Genomic DNA, 23,333 nt, shown 5'->3' with positions numbered 1-23,333 from the left:
CTAGTTAGCAAATTATTTATCAATTGTGAATTGTGTTAACTGAAAAAAACAACAACTGAATTTCAGTTTTTAATTCAGTTCATATTTTAAAAGTCATTGATGTGAAGTCCAGGTAAAACATACAATGTATGCTTAAGAAAGCTTAGAATTCAGCATTCGAGAGTCTTTACATATCAGGACTGAGCTGATGTTGGTGTAGAAATAAATGCTTTCATGTGTCAGGAAACAGGCCATCACAATATGGCTGGATTCAGACATAACAATAGAATGCAGCTTGCTGCTGCATGAAACTCAAGATAGTATATTTTCCTTCCGCAGTTTGTTGTTACTGCCCAATCTCCAGCTGCAGCAACTTCATTCTTTTATTGTCAGATTCCCAAAGCAAGATTGAATTAATTAATCGCCTTGGAATCCTAGTTTGGAGGCAGAGAACAAACCATAGTTCGTGTGAAACAACAAAATGTGGTTCTCTGGGAAAGCAGAAGTAATTAATTTTTGAATTGCCCATAATAGGGAGAATGCATATTGCCTAGACACGGTCATGTAACATCAGCCCGGGATTTGTCCTTGGGGTGATCTCAGCCTCCTTCCTTCCGGGCTAACCTTAAGCCTGCATCCGCAACAAGGGTCAGGTTTGAGTGTTCTCCCGGTGGAACAATTTTTGCTTAGACACAAGTGAAAGTTTTTTTTGGCTTGGATCCTAAGCTGTGCTTCTCTTTGAACCACTCTTCATCCAGTGCAGAGGCTGTCCTTCGCTGTGGGGCACTTTTCTCGGATGGTAGGAGCTGTCTGGCTCATTGAAAGATGCTGGTCTTCCGTGAATAATAGCTTCTGGCGCTGAAAGAATGCACTTCAGCAACAGAGGACTGCCCCTACAGTACAACACAATGAGAAACAATGTTGTTTATTATTTTACTTACAGAATCCATATCTTGCTTTCCTGCCCTTACAAGAGCCACCAAGGCAGCAAACAAATTAAAACATTTAAGTTACATTTTAAAACCATTAAAAGCCTCCCCAGCATACAATTTAAAAACAGAGTTAAAATACATACCAAACGTTTAAAAATGTTGAAGGAGGAATAAAGAACATTAATAAAGAAGACTTCCTTGGTTGGTGGAAGAAGGCAACAGAGGGGGATAGCATTTCAGAGCTTTGAGGCCATGACTGAGAAGACCCTCTCTTGGGTTGCCACCTCCCTAATCTCAAAAGGTGGGGTACCCAAAGCAAGGCCTTGGAATGGTTGAGCAAGTTTGTAGGGGATTAGGTGGTGCCAAACCACCAAAAGTTCTTAAAAGGTCAACCACAGCAAAGTTCCTGGAAATAAATTGGGAGCCAGTATAGATAGACCAGGGCTTGAGTGATATTGCCCCTGCATCCCACTTCAGTCAGTATCCTGGCTGCGGTGTTCTGTACCAATTCTTTTTCAAAAAGTAAATAAAACGCCAGTGGCACATTTTACAGTCTAGCCATCTTTCCCTTTTTCCTGATAACTACCCAATTATAAAGGCCTACTAATACTAATATTCTTGAAAGGTTCTCAGAGTTTTGGAAACTGTTTTGGGCACCTCTTATGTCCCTGTAACTTTTACATACATTTTATAGAAAATTGTGTGACTTGAACAAACCATAGGAACGTAGGACAATACCTAAGCAATTACAATTGATTCTTTATGTTTTTCCCAGAACCAACCCGGATAACACAGGCCCCTTCGAACATGGATGTTACAGTAGGAGAAAGTGTAATCCTGCCTTGCCAAGTTCAACATGACCCCTTGCTGGACATCAGCTTCATGTGGTATTTTAACAACGCATTGACCGACTTCAGAAAAGATGCATCTCACTTTGAGAGAGTAGGTGGGGTAAGTTGTAAAGCTTTTCTTTTGGAAGTTACCTGTAGATCCCACTGAAATGGCAAAAATATGCTCTTTAGTTTTCCTAAGGTATCAGAAAACAGTGTTAGCTTGAAGTATCTTGTTTGTTGGCCACTGTATGAAACAGGATGTTTGGACACTATTTATGGCTCTTCTTATGGTCTTGTTTTTAAAAAAACGAGTTTCGCCTTTTCATAAAGACAATGTGCCCCTAGTCATTATGGACATAGAATGGGAGGAGGGTTGTTCCGTATTGTTAATTGTTTAAAATGGAATATGAATTTTTCTTCAGGACCAAATTATTGTATTACCAGGAATTGGTAAACTGGCCAGTAGTCCTTTGAGCTACTATGCATATTATTTTAGAAAACCTCTGAGCTGATAACACAGGGAGTGATGGTGGGAAAAAGCCAGAAGTTGTGATGATGGTATTTCCTTCCGTATTGGAATGTTGGTGACTGAAACTGCAAACCCATTCTCGCTGGTATACAGCGAAATTAATCAGGCATCTTTCTCCCAGTTTACCTCTAATATAAAAAATGAAGTGGTCTGGGAGAAAAATACCTGAAGCAGTAGAGTGTAGGAAGAGTCATACAGTTTTCCTTACTTAGTAACAATTTTGTTATTAAATTTTTAGTAATCCTGCTTCTTAGTGATGGGGAGGAGGGAAACCCTGGATTTCATAAGGCTCCCCAGTGTCTGACAAGTGCAAATACTAGAGAAATACTTTTTTCTGAGATCCTGGTTGTGCTGTTCTACAATTCAGGCATCTCTGGGGAAAGTACAGCCAAGAATTTAAGAAGAGCCCCTAATGTGAATTTGATGATTCTCTAATGTGACATAGTTTTAACATCATATTAGGAAGTCACGGTCCTTAGATTCTCTAATGTAATAGAGATACCTAAATTGTGTATTCGATCTGCTTAGCAGTCTGAGGGGACGAAGATGACTCTCATTAGATTGTCAAATAAAATCAAATTGGATTTAGCGGTCATCCCAAATTAATAGGCAATTTGCTTATTCTGCACAACATGTTTTAATGTAGGTCAACATAAACTTGCGCCATTTTATTTCCAAAGTTGTTATCTAAATTCAATATCTTAACAAAATAACAGGGGGGGGGTATGAGTTCAGCCTTAGGTTTTACCATCAAAACAAATTTAATTGAACCAGGTATTAACAGCCATGAATAGAAATTGAAAGAGCTCTAATGATTTGCCTTTGATTAAAATTGTTCCATTATTTTTACTTAACCGTAGAGTACTGTTCAGTACTTAACCATACAATAAATAGGCTCTCATAATATCCTGGTCTGATTTTGGATGTCGATGTATTGCATTCAGCTTGGAGCCCAGGAAAATGTTTGCTCTTGAAAGACAAGGGGGTAAAAAGCACTGCTGGCATCAGTGTCTTGAGATTGCTAAAGAAGTAAGATTCAAAAAGGAAATCTTGTGGCATCTTGAAAAATGGAAGAATCGCTGTGGTATTTAAGGTGCCGCAAGTTTCATTTTCGGTTTTATTGTGGTAGACTGATGTAGGTACCCCTCTGTAATTAGTCACAAGGAATATCAAAAAGCAGCTTTCCTTTAGTTGTTAATAATTACTCCTAAAATGTAAACCTGACTTAGATACTCCTGGGCTGTTGGCTGGAAGAGAGATACTGGAGTTTTTTGTAGGGTTTTTGTTTTCTTTTGTCTGCTTACACTTAATATTTAGACCATTTAATTTTAATTTCTGACGTGTCCATGTCTTAATCTTTTCTGCGTTTACTGATACTCTCGTTGCTATGTCAGCTACATGAAAAGTTCTGTGGTGTTGAGGTTAAAATCTAAAAAAAAAAAAAGCAAAATCTCTCCTAAACAAAAGTTATTATCTGTCTGAACAAATTTGGAATAATAATGATTGCTAATTATCAGACTGAACTGCATATTCAAAGTTTTGATAGAACATAACATTTTTACAAAATTACTTTATTCCACTAACGAAGGATTTATATTGTCACATTAAGTATGTTTTACGTTCCAGTAGCAGCCCCAAACAATCCTAAATGGTAGAGCCCTCCAAAGCACTGATTGAGCCTCAGGGGAGGTTGGTATATAAGTACAATAAACAAACAAGCAAATAAATAAATAAATAAATATCTGTCTTCCAAAGGGTAAAAAACAACTGATTTCTTTGCTGTGTGCACCTAGAAACAGTTTGACAATTGCCTCACCAAATCTTAGCCGATATTAATTGCCTATGGGCCTTATTTGCATTGTCCAGAAATCTTTTGCTTTGGAGCAAGAGTAGATGCTCGGTTTTTCAGATAACTTCTTAACAAGTGACTGCAGAATGAAATTATTCACACAGCGACAATATAGCATTTGTATTTTTACCAACAGTGTATATTGTGAGGTTATTTCACATTTAAAATTTAATTTTCAAGCCACCTTTTAACCTAAAAGTTACTGTGGGGACTGCTGTCCCAGAGGAAAGTAGCAGAGGGGGGTAGGTTTACTGGAACTGGGATGAGTGGGAGTGGGCAGGAGTGGGGGGAGGCTGGGAAGGGCTAAGGATTCCAACAGGCTGGGGATATTGGAGATGGGGAAAGTGGTAGTAGAAGAAGTCAGAGATACAAGAATGCTTGGATCCCTTCTAACAGAAAAAGAGGTTCTACCTAAATATTAGAAAGCATTTCCTGACAGCAAGGTTTATTTGTAGGTAGAATATACTGCCTCAGAGGGTGGTGGAGTCTCTGTTGGATGTTTTTAGAAGTAGATTGGATAAGTATCTGTCAGTAATGTGCGATTTTTAAGTCCTCAAGAAGATGGGAGGGCTGGACTGGATGGTCCTTTGTGGTCTCTTCCAGCTCCCTGTGAATCTGATTCTGAACCTTCATCACTTCCCAAGACATGCAGGGATGAGGCTAATGGAAATAACCTGGCTCTGACCCTAATGTTGTCTTTCAATAACAAGACTACAGCTTTCTAAAATTATTTTGCAGTACATAACGTAGACCTGGCATGTGTGATCAATACCTGGATGATGGAAGGTGAAATAGACCCACCAGGTTACTCAGTCCTCCATCAGATAAGCCTGCCTCGTATTATCTCTCCGTGGCCATTGCTGTTAATATTAGCCAGGCTGATGAAACCACTGTTTGAGCCCCTAGCCTCCTGATCTTTAGTTTTGCTCTTAAGGAAGGTAGCATTTTTAGTGACCATTACATCAGTCAGAAGAGTCAGTGAATTGGCCGCTCTGTGGGTTGATCCACCATTTTTCAGGATATTTAGTAAATTTGTTGTATTACATCCAGGTTTGGACTTCTGGCCTGTGGTAGGTTCCAAGTTCTATCTAGCACAGAGAATTGCCCTACCAGGATTTTTTTCCTAACTCCTAGCTCAGAAACAGAAAAGGCCCTATATACCTATGACCTTAGGAGGGGCCCTCCTTTACTATATAAATAGAACCAAACCATTTCATAAAAGCAAAACATTATTTATTTGTTGTTGGTACAAAACTGCTTCAGCCCATTTCTTGTCCAGATGGGAAGTTGTTGCCATCTGTTCCTGCTACATGGCATCTGGAGAACTGTGTCATTTGATGTGAAAGCACACTCTACTCAAGTGCTGGAATCATCTGCTTCTTTTCATCTATGAGTTCTCCCACTGGAAATCTGCAAGGCAGCATCCTTGTTGATAGAGACACATTTGTGAAGCACTATGCTTTAGTCCTTCTGGTGAGGGAGAAGGCAGATGTGGGCAAGGCTATTCTGCAGGCTCTGCTCCCGTGAAAGAATCACCTGACCGCCTCTGGTGAGTAGCTTGCTAATGGTCCCAGTGTAGGACTGCATGAGAAGACAGAAGATTTAAACGGAACTGCACTTAACCTGTAACTTTTGTTCACCAGATCTTCTGTGCAGACACATATTCTCTCCCTCCTGTGCTACCATGAGTTCTCGTAGGGCCTGTTGTACCATGGAAGAGGGCTCGTGGCAGCTTAGCAGGAACTGTTGAAAAGGGATGCTTGCCAAGAAGAAAAGAGTAGCTTTATGCCTTCTGCACAGTTAAATCTGGATTTTAATACCAACATATACTGGTATCCTAATGGCAAAATGTCTGCTGGAAGTATACCTCCGATTGCTGACTTTTCAAGCCACAGACAGTACTAAGGGATCAAGCACTGGGGCTTCCTTGCATTACACTAGTCTTAGAATACCTCCCAGCAGTGCCTTCAACAATCCCATCATTTCTACTTGAGTCACGGTGTTTCTTTTTGGCTTTATATGCTTCAGAACAATTATTATTCTTTAAGTAAGAGAATGCTTTCAAGCTTGATTCAGAAGAATACACATTACTAGGGTATGTAACAGGATCACAGCATGCTGAAAATGCCATTTCTGCTTCTAATTTTTACATTGCTTCAAATGTATGCTACCTTTAGCCTCCCACATGAACCCTCACAAGAAGTGAGCAGTGACTCAGAAAAGCTTATACCCTACCTCAAATTTTGTTAGTCTTTAAGGTGCTATTGGAGTCTTGTCCTTTTCTAATACTGTAGACGGACTCATCTTGATCTATCCCCACAATGTAAGAATTTTTAAAAATGTCTCAATTGTGGCAGACAAATTAGTTATGGGGCAGAATCAAGCAATCTGCCTGCAAATTCCTGTGAATATCCCTGTGTCAGGAAACATGGTACCAGCTAAGAGTGTGCAGGCATCAAAATTAGAGGTGGTCACAGTGCTGTTACAGGTATTAATACCACCCAGACTATTGGTGATTTGTGTTCTCCAGATAGCATGGTGCTCAGCAGAGAAGGTGACCTTCCTGTCATCATAACTTGTCCACAGCAGCATAAATCTAATTTTGCTGGCTGGAGGTAGTGAATGAAATCTCTCTCCTACTGCCGAGAAACATTGACAGTGTGAGGGTGTGTTTCTGCTGCACTTCTTGTTTGCAAAATGTTTTTGCAGTATCCAAGATTGATTTACACGGAAATGCTCAGGCTTTGGTAACACATTCTAGTGATAGGATAAATGATTAATGTTGGAATGCAGCTTATACACCACTGACACACTCCTCCTCCTCCCCTTGTCCCTCTTCCGGGATGATAATGTTTGCTGTGATTAGATATGGGATCGTTATGCCTATTCAAACTTGTCATTGGAAGAGCACTCAAGCTTTTATTTAAGGCAAAATTGTTCTGTTTGACAATCCCCTAAGTAAATTTATACTTAGAATGCTTAGCACAAGATTAGCTTGTATAGATAAATGGTTGTATGTGGGGAAGGGGGGGTGCACATTGAATATACCCCTGGTTTTCTGTCTTCAGGGTAGCTTGACGCTGTCATTTCTCCTTGGGTTGTTTGAGTTTAGAGCTAGCGTGTGCTTTTTTTATCACTGGAAGAATTCTGGTCTGTTATTTTAGGAGCAAACCAATTTTTATTAAAGAAGGAATAATGTCCAAAGCATTTTGTACCTTGCATTTTTGAAGAGCTGGACAATGGTCCTAATCTTTGGAAACTCCTAAGCTCCTAATCTTTGGGAAATGGTATACCTACAGAAAACTGGTACAACTAATATTGAAAAATGGTATAACTACTGAAAAGGTTCATATTTTCCAGCTGATGCACACTGGTATATGAAAAGTGCGTCTTATGAAACAACTGGGAGAGGGGAGGGAGACTTTTCTACACAACAATGCCGCTTTGTTTTTTAATTCACTCAGTCAAGCTCACAGATTTGGCATACACATTATAGAAAAGGTGTAAAGATACATGAAATACAGCGAGCCTAGTAAATTCCATTTGCTAAATATCGCAATGCATTTGTTCAAGTGTGTGTCACTTTTCAGTGGCCATAAGCCAGGAGAGTTGCCAGAAGTCTGGCGTTTCTGTGCTGAGTTCAGAAACCTATATGCAGCACCTGTGGTCTTGTACACAGCATAAGAAATTAACTGAAACGTCTCTCATCACTTCAGCAGAATCTGCCGATCCCTAAATCATTCTTATTCCTTCATGAGTTGTACACAGACAATTGTACATTAACGTCAGTTCTGCTTCAGATTTTTAACAACTGCCAGTGACTTTCCTACCAGTCAATAAATAAATGTATTTGATTTGATCATATCTGGACAGCTCATGCATCAGATGCTTTTCAGGTTTAGCACTTCTATTGGGAACAGTGAGTTGCATCCAATCTTAAATTTCTCAATGGCGGAATGAAATACTCCGGCCTCCTCCCTCCCACTACAGCCCCCCCCCCCCGGATCTCCATGAAATGCTGCTCTTAAGGGATAGGGGCCCCTCCGAACCAGCAAGACACAAGAACAGAGAACGTAAAAAAAAAAAATCCAATTTTAATCTGGATCCAATTTAGTATATTGGTTACTAATGCATCACGAGAGGATGATTTAGTCTTCTTTTCTGTCCGGTTTAGGTTCTGTGAATATTATAGAAAGATTGACTTGCAGCATCAGTCTGGAGCACCAGCACCGTATTTTGTGGTTCAGAGACAAAGTTCTCTGAGCCAATAACACATCCTCAGGCGGTACAAACAATACATCCCTTATTTGAATGTTTGTTCCATATCTTTGCATGCAGTGAATGCTTCTCTTACCATGTTGTAGGACATTAGGGAACTCTACTAAATGACATTTCTGTAGCAAGGGTCCAGATCCTTTTGTAAGTCACTACTGCAGCAATGAAGAACACCATCACCAAATGATGTGGAGTGTGTGTGTTCCTCCTGCACCTGAGTATTCAGACTAGCCACTTTCTTTGTCGATGATTTCACTAGGCATAAAATGCCCTAAAATGATTCTAGTAGGTAAAAATGACCTTTACTATGTACTGCTCTTCAGAGGATTAAAAAAAATATATCGGGATGCATAACTGCTGAGAAATATCTCTTGTCTCTTATGCCACAGAGGATTTAGCTTTTCATTTTAACCAGGCATGTGATGAAGCTGTTCAGCTCGCCTCTTGTATTCAATTCAGCAGAGCCTGTGGTCATGAAACTCTTTTGTAACTCAGTCTTGTGGATTCCTGGGAGCGTGGATTCATTCTTAAGAAGTTTTGAATGGATCTTCAGTTATCTTCTAAGTTCTTAGTTTCACATGGAATTATCCTTTATCGTATCAAAGGCTTTGGTAACTTCAGAATACATGCTTGTTCTCCTGTCCCCGATGAAAGCGACACAGTTTGAGTTATTTAGCAAGAGGCATCGGCGACTGACTGACAGTGGTGGTTTTGTTAACAAATTCAGTAGGGAGATCTGAAGACTCCTTTAAAGTGCAAGGTGTAGACAACTGAGATTGCCAAAGATATTTGCTCCTTGAGAAGAGGAAAAGTTTCCATCATTGAGAAACACAAAAGAGGCAGAAATAGGGAGCTGCTATTTCTGTCTGTCTTTTGCTGTTATAACCAGTGTTCTAAAACTTCACATAAAGCCATTCTAGAATACATTGCTGGATAGGGCAAGGGACATTTTAACAGTTCATTCAGTTTATTTTGCAACATAGGCCACACCTCATTGCCCAGATGTGGTTGAAAATCAGTTTGGTTGTCTGTCAGACATGCACTCAACAAAAACATTATTAAACACGTACCTTTAAAAAGATGAACAGTAGTCTTTTTATATGACAACGATTCTGATTGGTGGAAGCACCTTTAAAGTATTGCCAGCCTCTGTATTACATGTCTTAAGACACATTTCAATCCAAATTAGCATTGACTTCAGCTATGCCCCAGAAGAAGAAGGAGGAGGAGGAGAAGAGGAAGAAGGAGGAAGAGGAAGAAGAAGAAGAAGAAAAGTTGGTTCCTAATATGCCGCTTTTCTCTACCCAAAGGAGGTTCAAAGTGGCTTACGTTCGCCTTCCCTTTCCTCTCCCCACAACAGACACCCTGTGAGGTGGGTGAGGCTGAGAGAACCCTGATATCACTGCTAGGTCAGAACAGTGCCATGGCGTTGGAAAGGACCTCCTGGATCATCTAGTCCAACCCCCTGCACTATGCCGGACACTCACAACCTATTGCTCATCCAATGTAACCTGCCACCCCTTGAACCTTCACAGAAGCAGCCTCTCCATCAGATGGCTATCCAGCCTCTGTTTTAAAAATTTCCAAAGATGGAGAACCCACCACCTCCCAAGGAAGGAGGTGAGAAACCGCTCTCATTGTCAGGAACTTTTTCCGGATGTTTATATTTTATATACTATTTGTTAAGATATATTTCAAGTTAATATGGCACATGTTATGTTCCTACATAAGCCAAAATTACTTGACGATTATTTGAGGCGCTCTACAACCAAAACTCTTTCATGTTGCTTCTTGCGGGCACATACAAAAGCCCATCTGTTGCAACAGTTTAAGAGCATGGATCTTACCAGGAAGGCAAAACTTTCAAAACCTAGAGGCATAGTGAAAATCATAGTCAGAAGCCCATCTGTTGCAACAGCTGGTTCATATGTGATAAGGAAGACATTTTTCCATGGGTCATCCCTGCAGGTTATCAAATCAGCAGGGCTCAACTTAGGCATCACAGATAGTAGGCTTTCTGTGTCTGCAGTGCCGTTCCTTGAAGATGTTCCTTCATCCCTTTTCTGCTGTGATGGAAACACAAAGTAAGAAGTTGGAATCAGACTGCTTGAGTCCCAGTTTGGAGTCCCATTGTATCTTTCATAGAGTTAATCTAATCATTGTATTACAGGTCTCCTTCCTAACTTTCCTTTTGAGAGAAAACAAACTGCCAGACTGGACTAGGTCAGCTTGTTTGACCTTCCCTGTAGCAGATTTTAAAATTGATCTTTCTTGATACGTTCTGGGAGAGTATTCTGAATGGGCACAACACAAACATGGCAAGACTAAAAGGAATGTTTCTCCCTTTGGAAATGGGACCCCTGTGACCCTTACTGAGAATCCAATTTGCTTTTTTGGGGTCATCTCTGGCCTCTATTTGCCATAAGGGAATTCAAGTCATAACCACTATCCCCCAGTGGCCTACAGGTAGCCGTCTCCCATGTAAATTTAAAGGACATGTTTTATTTGTTTCCCCTTCAGTTTTCTCAGAGTTAGACCCCAGGGAATTTGTTACAGACTTGGCCACTAAAATAGCTGCACCTTATTCCGTCATCAGACTCTTGTGCAAATACACACAGAAAAAGAGATTATCTCTGATGGCTGTTCACTGTAGCACCATTAATTTGAAGGTAGTTTTACTTGAATATCACTAGATGTTTTTCTGGGATGCATGCTTGTTCTTTTCCACAAGCCATGCATTTATTCCTTACATTTCTGTGTTGGGATCTGTTACTTTGGTGGGTGTTCTAATTCATGCTTTTAAGTCTGTTGACTGTGTAGGATCCCAGCGATCCTGTGCAGAGTGGACAGAACAGGACTGCAGAATGCTGGCTCCTGAAGACGGCAGCCTCAGCTCAGAGTTTCAGTTCTTTTTTTAAAAAGGGATGGGAAGAAAAGGGGCCAAATTGACAGGGGGGAGCAAATGAAGGGTTATCATTCTTCCATAGCCCTTCCACATAGAATTGGAAGGGCAGAATTGAAAAGATGAGAGTATAGACTATTGAGACTGCAATCTATGGCCCCGCTCTCAAGCGAAAGGGAAGAGCAGCTTAAAGGAGATCTGTGTTATCACCACCCCTACTAGTTCAGTGGTGAAGAGGCTACTTGTCAAGTAGGTGAGTGCCTTAGTCACTTGAAGGTTGCAGACTGAAGCACTGCTGTGTCCTCTTTAGCATTGCAGGAGATAAGATGTAGTCAGAGTTTAGGGTAACTCTCAGTCCTTTTCAACGAGCCAAAAGAATGGGGGGAGGTGATATCCATGCAGCCTGTCAGTCTTACAGAGTGACTACTCTCACTAAAGGAAAATGTACATGAACAGTTAAGGGTAGCTCTTTGCAGAAAAGTGGCCAAAAGTGGCCAACTCCAGTTGCACTGCATATCTGTATTTCCCAGCCCTACCAGTACGGTTATTCTTGTGTTCTCAGTTCATGCCATTGTTTCTGTAGCTTCTTCCCAGACTCGCTAAATGTGCTCTTTGACTTTAACCACCCCACTTACGTTCCTTACCTGAAAAAAAGAGCTTGAACAGAACAGATTTTTTTTTAATATATTTTTCCCTACACATAAATTATCCCTCTCAACAGAGTGCGTCTGGAGACTTAATGATTAGGAATATCCAGCTGAAGCACAGTGGGAAATACGTGTGCATGGTAAAGACGGAGGTGGATAGCGTATCATCTGCAGCGGATCTCATCGTGCGAGGTAATGCTTCTTACGTTCCCGAATGAAGGTCCAGGATGCGATTAAGGCTTCCTGATTACCAGACATGCAAAACCACAAGACATTGTGCCTAGCATCATGCTGAGTACTGCACTCAAGGACCTAGCAAGATTAGCATTGGCATTATAGTCCAACACAAAGACTTTTTTTAAAAGGCAATTGTACAAATTGATACTTTTCCAGTTTCCTCTTTTGCCACAACATGTTAAGCAGGCACAAGAAAGACGGCTTCTGGACACTCCGCTATAGCTAAGGCTCCCCCTGACAGAAGTGATAAAATAAGTCATGTAACAAACAAATGTTGTATTTGGGCTTAAGGGAGAAGCCACTTATTAGGGAAGTCCAATCACTCACTGTTTCCGCATCAAATCTGCTAGCATCAGCTAGTCCAGAAGGGTTTTTTTTAAGGAGTTATGAAAACTATCCAAGTGGTTTGTTCTTCTTCTTTCAATTCAACCACAGCTGAACCTTTTGAAAGATGGTATATTGGCCCAGTAAGATTTTGTGGGGTGCGGTGGGGGATCATTGAGCCGGCATTTTTAGTACACTATACTAGGAAGCTGTCAGATGAATCTGGGAATCCAAATATAGGCCCCTAAAAAAGTAGATTTTTATCTTTCTGTTTGGAGTATCATGTCATAAAAACTTAGGATGTCAGAGCCTTCAAGTGAGGAAGGACTTAGACATCAGTTATGGACTCACACATCCACATCTTCATTTGAGCCAGTGGTCACTGACTGATCAACATGCAAGTGATGACTTGCACATGGAAGCACTGCCTTAGTTCCCCACAAATTCTACAATGGAAAGTTCACCCTTGTAACCCACTGAGCATAGAGTCATTAAGCAATGTAACACAGAGATGTGAATTCATACTAGGAGCTTTCTTATTCAGGCACAGGCACTCAAAGCAAGTATCAGAATCAAATTTGATTATACCATAAATGAGAAAATGGAATTTTGCATCGTCAGCTTTGGGAGTTGCTGCTTATTTCAATTTGTAACCAGCCTGATCATAAAATTCTCAAAAGAGGCCACTAAATTTATTTAAATCATCAAGCAACCCCCAGGGCAAAAAATAAGAGAAATATGTTTCAGGTGTTTGTTAAGTTAAATGTGGCATTTGCCATCCATAGCTGTGCTATTGTGCTTTTAAGGGACATTTCATTAGCTCTGCCTCAGTGTTTGTAGCTAAAGCAATATATTTTATAAATTGCGTAAAATCAGGATTTTCTGGAATGCGGCACAAAGCTTGCAGGGCTGAATTGCTGTCCATGGTGCTGATGTGATGTCATGCAGGAAAAAATGGCTAGAGCACGTGCATGATGGCAAAACTGCTTTAGATAACAAATTGTCAAACCACAAAGATGTGTTAGGAGATTAAAGTAGGACATCAAGGACTAAAGTGAAAGACACTGAATTAGAAAAGATAGAGAAATCCTTCCGAATAAAAGTCTCTGGAAGAATAGATCATGTGCTCTCTACTTGTAGAATTGCTATTTCAGGGCTTGCTTTTATAGCCATAAAATAACGAAGCAAGAGTTTAGTAAATGTAAAAACAATTGCACTTTTATACCTTGCTAAATTGTTTTCTTCCCCCTACAGTGTTAGCAAAATAGAAAGTCAGTCAGTACCATGTTTAGAGTTTTGTGCTGTGTGCACTGTCTTTACAGAATCCTTCCAATTTTAAAATCTGGTATCTGATTGCATTAGGCTCACCTGGACCACCTGAACGAGTAAAAGTAGATGAAATAACTGCTACTACAGCTCGGCTTTCTTGGTATGAGGGCTTAGACAATCACAGCCCAATCACTGGCTACTCTATACAGGCCAGGACTCCTTTTTCAGTGGGTTGGCAAAGAGTCACAACAGGTAAAGGGGGAAAAATTAAGTGCTATCACCACACTTTGAACATATTACTATCATCAAGTAGACAAGGTGTTCTTATTTTTGTTTCCCTCAATGTATCCTGTTGCAGTTCCTGATGTCATTGATGGGAAAACTTTCACCGCCACTGCAGTAGACTTAAATCCTTGGGTTGAATATGAATTTCGTGTAGTCGCCAGTAACAAAATTGGAGGCGGAGAACCTAGTTTGCCCTCAGAAAAAGTAAGAACTGAAGAGGCAGGTTAGTGGGTTTTTCTGTTTGTTTTCTTGTTTTAGTTCATGTGACTGAAATCTTCATACTTTGGGGGTCTTCAGCATTTGGTACAATTTTCAACTTTGTATTTTTTAATACTGCATGATAAGACTATTGATACTTAACACTCATTTATTGTTTCTTGCATTTATTTAAAACTAGGAGCCAAGCCCGTTGCATTCAGGAATACAATGGGCGCTAAATTGGGGGGGGGGTGCAAGAACTCTGCGGACGGCCTCTCCTTCCCCCCAGGACCTGGAAAGGCTGCAGGCAGCTGTTAGGGAACTCACTGGTAGGGGCAGCTCTCTTACAGCAGGGATCTGTAGCCTCTGAGCCTAGGAGGGAAGTGGAAGGAGGAGGGGGTGGTCAGGGATGGGGGACGGAGGGTGACTGGCTGGCCACTGGACAGACAGGCAAGCTGGTTGGAGGAGGACACATTCAGGGGCAGATATTTTATTATATGGAACAGATATTTTATTCTGTTTTCCACCCAATCAGGATTTCAGTGATTGTGTACCGCAATAATTATAGAGTTATAATTTGACATATAAAGGGGAGCTCTTTCTTATACTAAAGAAAAAACCAAAATTTCATTGTAGAGTATCTATAACAATAATGATTTCTATTCAGCCCAAGGAAAACCTGTCAATTTTCTGGGAGGTAGAACTTGTTACCATAATGCTGCTTGCATAGTCATTTTCATGTCACTGTGAATATTTTACTTTTGGTGTAATTGAACACTCTTAGCAGAGTGCATAGACTGTAGGTTCTCATGTTCTGAGATAAGGAAAACCAATCTTAGTCACCACAGGTCGGAGATTATTAGCAAAGGTCACTAAATAGTGGTTTTTGATGTTCAACTCTAGAACACTTTAAGGAAAAACATACTGACAAGAAAATTGTTCCCTATAGAACTGTAGCTCCTTCATTGATGTTTTGGAAACACAAAGAAATACGAATACAAGTGAAGATCAGAGTATTCCTTGCAATAGTCAAAACAGCTGTTTACATAAAGTTTAGAAAAGCATGCAGAAGATAGTGGATCTATGTGATTATTGAACAAGAGCACTCAGAAAGAAATTGTTTGGTGACTGTTCTTCAAAAATCTGACAACTGTGCCGTTTGACAAGTAGACTATTACACTGTTTTCACAGTACGTGTGCAGGTTATAAGAGACCCTCCCTCCCCTTTTCTCTTTTCACTATTTGGTAATGTCTTTTCAGAATTTTGTGCATAATTCCCCTAAAATACTTATTCAGAATGTACCTTAATTGATTGTGGCTTTCAGTAGCAAATAACTGAATTTTAAGAGTATTATTAATCATAATAAGGAATATCAGAGTAAAAGCTCATGATTATTTAGGATGGTTTCACTTTTGTGGGTTCTCCATCCAGTTGCCAAGACACCTATAGAGATCAGAATACATTAATATGTGCTCATGTGGTCCATAGGAGAGTCAATCAGCCCACTGGGTAAAATAAAAAGATCCATAGGGATGCAGTTAAAATGGGTTGGAGCTGTCAACAACTCTGAGGCAGGTAACTTTTCAGCAAGCATTAAAAAATAACTGCAAGAATCCAGGAGATTTAGAGTAGGCAATGGGATAAAGCAAATGAAGGATTTCAATAAAGCGGTGGCATTTTCCATCATTAGATATTTTTAGCACAAGCAGATTCATTGTGTTCTTCTCTCCTTTGAATCATACCACAGGCCAAAAATATACTTGATCTAAAACCATGCCAGATCACTTGATACTGCATTGTATTATGCGGGAATGGCTTTTTCTTCTGTTGAGCTAAATTTCTGGGTATCACTGAATTAATATATGCCCTGTTGCCTGTAAGAATGTACAGCTGTGTTTCTTCACAGTTCCTGAAATACCACCATCTGAAGTAAGTGGAGGAGGTGGCAGCAGATCTGAGCTGGTCATTACATGGGATGTAAGTAGTTGTCATGGGATTTAAGGTTTACTGTTTTTATTAGAACTTGTCACCTGTCCTGAGTGACATTAATATTCAGTTATATAGTACTTAGGACTGAATGCTCTGTAGCTCAATACATGTGCTTTCCCTGGTCTCTCACTACTCTAGTTCTTTACTAAGCTGGGGCAAGTATTAGAATAATAGAAATGGATACCTGAAGGGCCTCAAGAGGGGCATCTCACTACATCTTTCCTTTTCCTGAAAACCCTTACATTGTTTGTCTTTTTTCTGCTTGCTTCTCTCCTTGTGCCACCAATCAACTTGAATTTATTTAACACTTCCCTTCCCAGCTTAAGCAGTCCCTCCTTCTCTCCCCCTGGCAGCCTCGTCCCTGAAAAACTCTGACTAAATTGCAGAGGGTACCTCACTGTCCCCTGTATTCCCTTCCCCAGACTTTCCCCCTCTTTCTGGCAAACTTCACATCCTCAATCTCTCCTGTTTCCTTCTCTCCACCCACCATCTAACTTAGCCTATTGTCTATCCTTGCTCTTCAGCAATATTTCTGATCTATTTAGTTCACTTACACCCTGCATTTCTCCACAACGTGGACCCAAAGAGGCTTGCATCCTCATCTTCTCCTCTACAATGACCCTGTGAGATTAGATTGAGAATGTGCTGAATAGTAGTGAGTAGCTAGTTCAGGATAAGTCATGTGGCAGCAAGACACCTGGTGGTTGATGCTTCAAAGGACAAAACAGCCCTGGAAAGGACCCTGCCCCTTCTCCCTGCCTTATACTAACAGTAATCAAGGCTTAAAGAATGTCAATATAGTTGTAGTAGCCTAGCAATGCCCACTGAGGATGTTAATTCTTTAAAATCTGTCTCTTTCATTGAGGAGGGTTTTAATCTGTCCTTGTTTTTGTTGTTTGATTTGTTTTAAATTCCAGATTTTTCTATAAACATGATTTTTTTTTCTGTCTGTCAATGATCCCAGTCTTTGGATTTAAGAACCCATATTTGGTGCCATAATGAGAAATAGCAGTTTTAGCACAAATATTAAATCTTGGATATTTAAAAACATGGAGGCCAGGATCTGCTAATCTTCCAGACTTCTTTAGTCTTAATTTTTCAGTGAGATTATTGTCCTCCACCACCATCCCTGGACATTCATGCACACCTATTATCCCGACTGAGACTCTATGAGCAGGAGTAACATGTACATGAGGGACTGTCTATGTGACAGGTTTTCTGAGAAAAGTTGGCTTTCCATAGCTTAGTTTATGCTCATGGTATCTACATATCTGTTGTTAAAGAAACATGACCTACTAGTGCCCTGGGCTTATTTGCCTAACACACTGGTATCTACCCATTCTAAGGCCTCCATGGATAGTAGCCATATTAGGCATATGGTATGTCTAGGTATATGTGGTGTCTCATTAAGAACTCCTTTAGCTTATTATCTACTCTGGCTACGTTTCTTCCTTTTTCACACCAGTTCCCCCCCCCCCCATTTTAACCATTCAGCTTCTTTCCCTTGTAGTTCCCTCACTTATTCCTTCCTTTGTGCTTTCTTTTTGCTATTCTTCCCCTTGTGCATCTCTCTTGTGTCATCCATCAGGCTGCCTCCTTTCCATCTTTCAAATCTTTACAAACTAGTCATTTCCTAGCTGTATGTAATGGATGTTATCTTCTCCCACCCTTTCTATTTCCCATTATGTCATCCCTCCCATTCTGTACACAAGTGTTTATTAGGTTACAATTCTAGCTTCCCGTGTAGGCTATTATTAGGCTTTTGTGTTCCTTAATTGGATAGAGACTAGATCTGTTTTATATTCTGTATAGCACTTAATTAATAATTGGTTCTTAATAAATAGTTGCAAGCTACTTTGCTCTTCTTGCTCTAAGGGCATAGCCATAGTATAATGCAGAAATGCTACATGAGGTTTTTCCTTGCGCAGAGAAGACAGAATAAATGCAGTCCAGATTATATCCTGTGGATGTTGACTCAAAGAAAAATGGAGATATAAGGGTTTAGACAGGGGCTTATGGGACAAACATGTTGAAAGTAGAGAAGTGTAGTACATTGTGTAAAGCTCTGGATGACTGCAGATTGCAATTATTTTATCCACTGTCATACAAGGAAATATTATGTCATTCTTCTGTAGCCCTGTATATTTGCTCAGGACTTCAGTAGGATTTACTCTCACAAGCAAGCACATTTAGGACTGTGGCCTTAATGTAATCTGTGTGGGACTCATAAGTTTCATTGTTATAGATTGTTAGGGGGAAATCCTTTCAAGTGTTAAAATGTGTTCTGGGGGATGCTGGGCTGATAGAGACCGTGCCCATATGTTGTTATTTTGTAATTACTATATAAGAGTTGGAGATAAAACAATTGTTCCATTCTTGATCATGGTACAAGGCCACTCAGTAAAAGAGCTAGGTAAGCTAAGTTACCTTTTTCTTTAGCTGGGGAAAATGTCGATATTGCTCGAAGAGTGGCTTCTTTTATGTAGCTGTTAAGATGCTGAAAAATACTCTATTAACAAAACATATATATGTTTTGTACTATACAAGTACCATAATTTGTTTTAATGACTGTATTAAGGAAAGGTTTGTGACTCTATAATAAAGATAATGATGAATCAATGCACCTAGTTAGTTCTTTTCTCTAGTGGAATATTGTTGCTTTCCTTAACCAATTTAGACCATCATTATTGAAAACTTTTTTCCTTCTGACAGTAAGTAGACAGATTTTGTTCTGCACCCTCAAACAATTCTGTCATTGTTGAGTTGTCTCTGGACCTACGACAGTCTTCCAGCTACCACCTCGTCCTGCACTTGGCGTTTCTGGGGAAAATGTCTGAAAAGGCTGTCACAGACAAACTAGCAGCATACTTGGAAGAAACTTCAATCCTTAGTCAGGTTTCTGGCCTGGCCATAGGGTAGAGACAGTGCTAGTTGCCCTGACGGACAACCTCCGCTGCCAGTTGGACCAGGGCGGGTCAGCACTGCTTATATTACTAGACCTTTCAGCAGCGTTTGACATAGTCAACCATACATTTCTAGCTCACCACCTCGCCGATGCCGGGATCAGAGGGACTGCCCTTCAGTGGCTGATCTCCTTTCTCCAGGATCACGGACAGAGGGTATCACTAGGAGAGAGCTCATCAAGCTGCCAGCAACTGCCTTGCGGAGTCCCTCAGGGGGTAGTTCTCTCTCCAATCTTAGCCGGTATCTTTATGCACCCTCTTGCTCAACTAATGCGGAGGTTTGGGCTGGATTGCCACCAATATGCCGATGACACCCAGCTCTTCCTCCTGATGGATGGCCACCCAGACTTTCCTCCAGAAACATTACCCAGCTGCCTGGAAGCGGTGATGTAGTGGTTCAAGCTGAGTTGTCTGAAGCTCAACCCCTCAAAGATGGAGAGCAGGAAAGATCCAAGTGAGGAAGCACATCTACCCAATCTGGATGGAGTGTGACTATCAGTGGCCCACTCCTTTAGGAACCTGGGATGATTCTTGATGCCTCCCTCTCTATGGAGGCTCAGATCACGACGGTAGCATGGCTGGCATTTTACCACCTGCACCAAGCTAAACTACTAGTGCCCTACTTGGCCCTGGAACACCTAGCCACAATGATCTACGTGACAGCCACCTCTAGACTGGACTTCTGCAACTCGCTCTAAGCTGGCTTACCCTTATAGATTCGGAGACTACAACTGATCCAGAATGCAGCTACCAATCAGGGTCCTCACAACAAGACCTCGAAAGTCCCACATTCAGCCCCTCCTCCAGCAGTTGCGCTGGCTTCTTATCAAATTCCAGATCAGGCTTAAGGTTTTGGTTATCACCTTTAATGCCACACGCGGTCTGAGCCCAGTGTACCTGAGGGATCACTTCTCTGCCTACACCCCCCCCCAAAGAGCCTTACGTTCCACCAGTTCCAACCTCCTGGTGATCCCTGGCCCCAAGGAAGCCTGCTTGACCTCAACCACAGCCAGAGCTTTTTCCATCCTGGCCCCCACCTGGTGGAACGAGCTCCCAGAGGAGATCAGGGCCCTGACAGAACCTGAACAGTTCTGCAGGGCCTGCAAAGAGAGCTCCCAAAAAGGCATTGGGTTGAGGTCAACCAGACCCATCGCTTCCCATCACCCCCCCCCCAGCCTCCCTCCTACAACCATCACTGCAGACCCGCCTACCCTACTGGGTCATCAGTAAGTGCTGACTTATTGTTCTCCCCAGTGTTCTATTGTTCCATAATATTATTGTTATTATTGCTATTATTGTATTATTATAAACTGAGTTATTTGCATTGTTCTTGTTTGATTTAAACCTCCCTGAGCCTTCGGAGAGGGTAGTATATAAAATAAATAAATATTATTCATTCTTTGACTTTTCCCCCCCGTAGCCTGTTCCGGAAGAATTACAAAACGGTGAAGGATTTGGTTATGTTGTTGCTTTCCGCCCCCTTGGCATTTCAACCTGGATACAGACAGTTGTTACATCCCCTGACACACCAAGATATGTCTTTAGAAATGAAAGCATTTTGCCATTTTCACCATATGAAGTCAAGGTTGGTGTCTACAATAACAAAGGAGAAGGACCATTCAGCCCAGTGGCCACAGTGTTCTCGGCTGAAGAGGGTGAGTTATTAAATCTTGACTTACGTGGTTTTCATAAAGCCATTTCCCTTAAATAAAAAACGGGCGGCATGCACATTTGCTTAGCTAGCATCGGTGAAGCTGTCTTAATTAGCTAGCAAACCGAGTGAGCTATGGTGTTGTTGTTTTTTTTATCTCCCTTTTTATTTTATTTTTTAGTGCTCCATTTTCGCTTTTGTTCCCCAACACAGAACCGACTGTAGCCCCTCCTGGTGTGTCTGCAAACAGCCTCTCATCTTCTGTCATTGAAGTCTCCTGGAATCCCATTCCTTGGAAAATGAGTAGTGGAAGATTGCTGGGCTATGAGGTAAAAATAAACTCATGTTAAATGTGTGTGTGTGTGTTTTAAAAATGTAACTAACGTGATTGTGACGGCCATGTTCTTTTTTTTTTTTAAAGAACACTTCCAAACTATTAATTTGCAGGTTGGAAGCCATAGCTGAGTGTTAAGATCAGCTGTTCCATCTTTGCTCCTTTATAGGAAAATGAGTCATTGAAACATCTGGTGATCTTCATTTTCTCTTTCCCCCCCCCCCCTCAATTTTTGGAGGGGAAATTGGCTAAGAGGCCTGCTGTTCAGATCCGGAAAAGCAGTTTGCTACTCCTGAACCTAGATGAACACATGGTTTAGTCACAAATAATCTAGTCTTGAGGGGAGCATAAAAGCCAAATGTAAATATTCACAGATTTTTTAACAGAACTTGAGCCTTGCCTTATTTGCTGGCGTTACCCCAGATCAATTACAGCAAACTTGCTAAAACTGCATTGAGAATGAAAATCAGCTGGCGGTTGGGTGTTGCCGCTGTTGCTATCTGCCTGTTTGGTCTCTGCTACACCTCCTGCCACTGCTCTGGCAGAGATAAGCACATACGGCAACCCAAATTAATGCAAGTCCCCTTGCACTCATACATACCTAGTTGTGTTCCTTCTGCTTAGGAGGAAGACAATAAAATTGCATTGTAGCATGTTCATGCACACACACACTCACACACAAAAACCTGTAAACTGATATTTAAGCTGACTACAAAATCAAGTGAAGTGCAAACATTTGATGCCAGCATTTGCAATATATAATAAAAAAAACAGAAGAGAGGCTGGTAGAATGCTGTTGAGTGACTGCGGCTTCTGTGGATCAAATAAAACAGAACTCCTTTGTTTTAACCCCCACCTACCCCCCAGTGGTATTATTCATGACAGACTGTAAGTAAAGCTTCAATCTCCCCCTTGGAAATAAGTAGTAGGTGACATAAAGGTAGATGTTAGGGAGCAGTAATGTCAAGAACATGTTTCAAATAGCCTGTGCTTTTATGCCTACTAGATAAGATATTGGAATAATGGTGGGAAAGAACAGTCTTCCAACAGAGTGAAAGCCATGGGGACTGAGACATCAGCAAGAATAACAGGTTTGAAGAGCAACTTGGTCTACTATGCAGCCGTTCGAGCATACAACAGTGCAGGAGCAGGCCCTTTCAGCGCCACTGTCAATGCCACCACAAAAAAGACACGTAAGTACCTTTAAGAAGAGAAGGAAGAGGAGGGTTGGTTTTTATGCCCTATTTTCCTCTACCTCTCACAATGTCTTAGATTTGCCTTCCCTTCTTCTCCCCACAGCAGTCATTTTGTGAGGTAGGTAAGTTTGAGAGAAGAAGAAGAGTTGGTTCTTATATGCCACTTTTCTCTACCAGAAGGAGTCTCAAAGCGGCTTACAGTCACCTTCCCTTTCCTCTCCCTACAACAGACACCCTGTGAGGTAGGTGAGGCTGAGAGAGACCTGATATTACTGCTCTGTCAGAACAGCTCTATCAAGACTGTGAGCTCAAGTTCACCCAGCTGTGAGGAAGAGCAGGGAATCAAACCCAACTCACCAGATTAGAAGTTCCCAGAGGACTGTGACTGGTCCAAGATTACCATGCAGACCTCTTGTGAAGGAGTGAGGAATCAAACCAAGTTCTCCAGATTAGAGGCTAACTGCCACACCACACTAGCTCTCTTAACTGGCATAGTAGGGGTAAGAGGGAAAATGAAACTATGGCCTAATTGTAGTGAAAAGAAACATTTTTTAATAATGTAGCTGAAAACTTTGTTAAACATATACAGGCTTTGGATGGATGCTTGTGTATGCTTTCCAAGCAAGGAGCTTTCAATAAAAACCTTTTTATATTTCTGTGTGCCACAAAGACAATATTGTGCAAATTTGATGGTAGTTCTTGTAACACAAATATAAAAAGAAGTGAAGAATTAGATGGCAGATGGCAGAGCTCCTACTTTTGATTTCTTCCTTGAAATTATCCTTCCTCTCCTGGAAAATATTGTATTTACTGTATTTGCCGGCGTATAAGACGACTTTTTCCCCTTGAAAAACATGTCTCCAAATGAGGGGGTCGTCCTGTACTCCGGGTGCATTTCAGTTGGGATAGATATAGCTGTCCATAGTGGCCTCCCGATGTT

General features: G+C 41.0%; 1 protein-coding gene across 5 annotated transcripts in view; it reads left to right on the top strand.

Moving 5' to 3' along the window:
- Positions 1–23,333, top strand: part of CNTN3 (contactin 3) — a 232,517-nt gene that overhangs the window by 193,014 nt on the left and 16,170 nt on the right. For 4 of the 5 annotated variants that reach the window (XM_077325206.1, XM_077325202.1, XM_077325203.1 and 1 more), the window contains 8 exons: positions 1,687–1,862; positions 12,021–12,138; positions 13,870–14,028; positions 14,135–14,284; positions 16,167–16,237; positions 20,633–20,867; positions 21,077–21,192; positions 22,204–22,390. In XM_077325206.1, coding sequence (XP_077181321.1) covers positions 1,687–1,862; positions 12,021–12,138; positions 13,870–14,028; positions 14,135–14,284; positions 16,167–16,237; positions 20,633–20,867; positions 21,077–21,192; positions 22,204–22,390 — 1,212 coding nt within the window. The remainder of the gene's footprint in view (positions 1–1,686; positions 1,863–12,020; positions 12,139–13,869; positions 14,029–14,134; positions 14,285–16,166; positions 16,238–20,632; positions 20,868–21,076; positions 21,193–22,203; positions 22,391–23,333) is intronic. The other variant, XM_077325207.1, reaches the window with a different exon arrangement.

The sequence above is a fragment of the Paroedura picta genome, chromosome 3, assembly GCF_049243985.1.
Source record: "Paroedura picta isolate Pp20150507F chromosome 3, Ppicta_v3.0, whole genome shotgun sequence".
NCBI classification, from domain to species: Eukaryota; Metazoa; Chordata; class Lepidosauria; order Squamata; family Gekkonidae; genus Paroedura; species Paroedura picta.
Note: the sequence above shows the minus strand (reverse complement) of the source record. Positions and strands in the feature narration are given on the sequence as shown.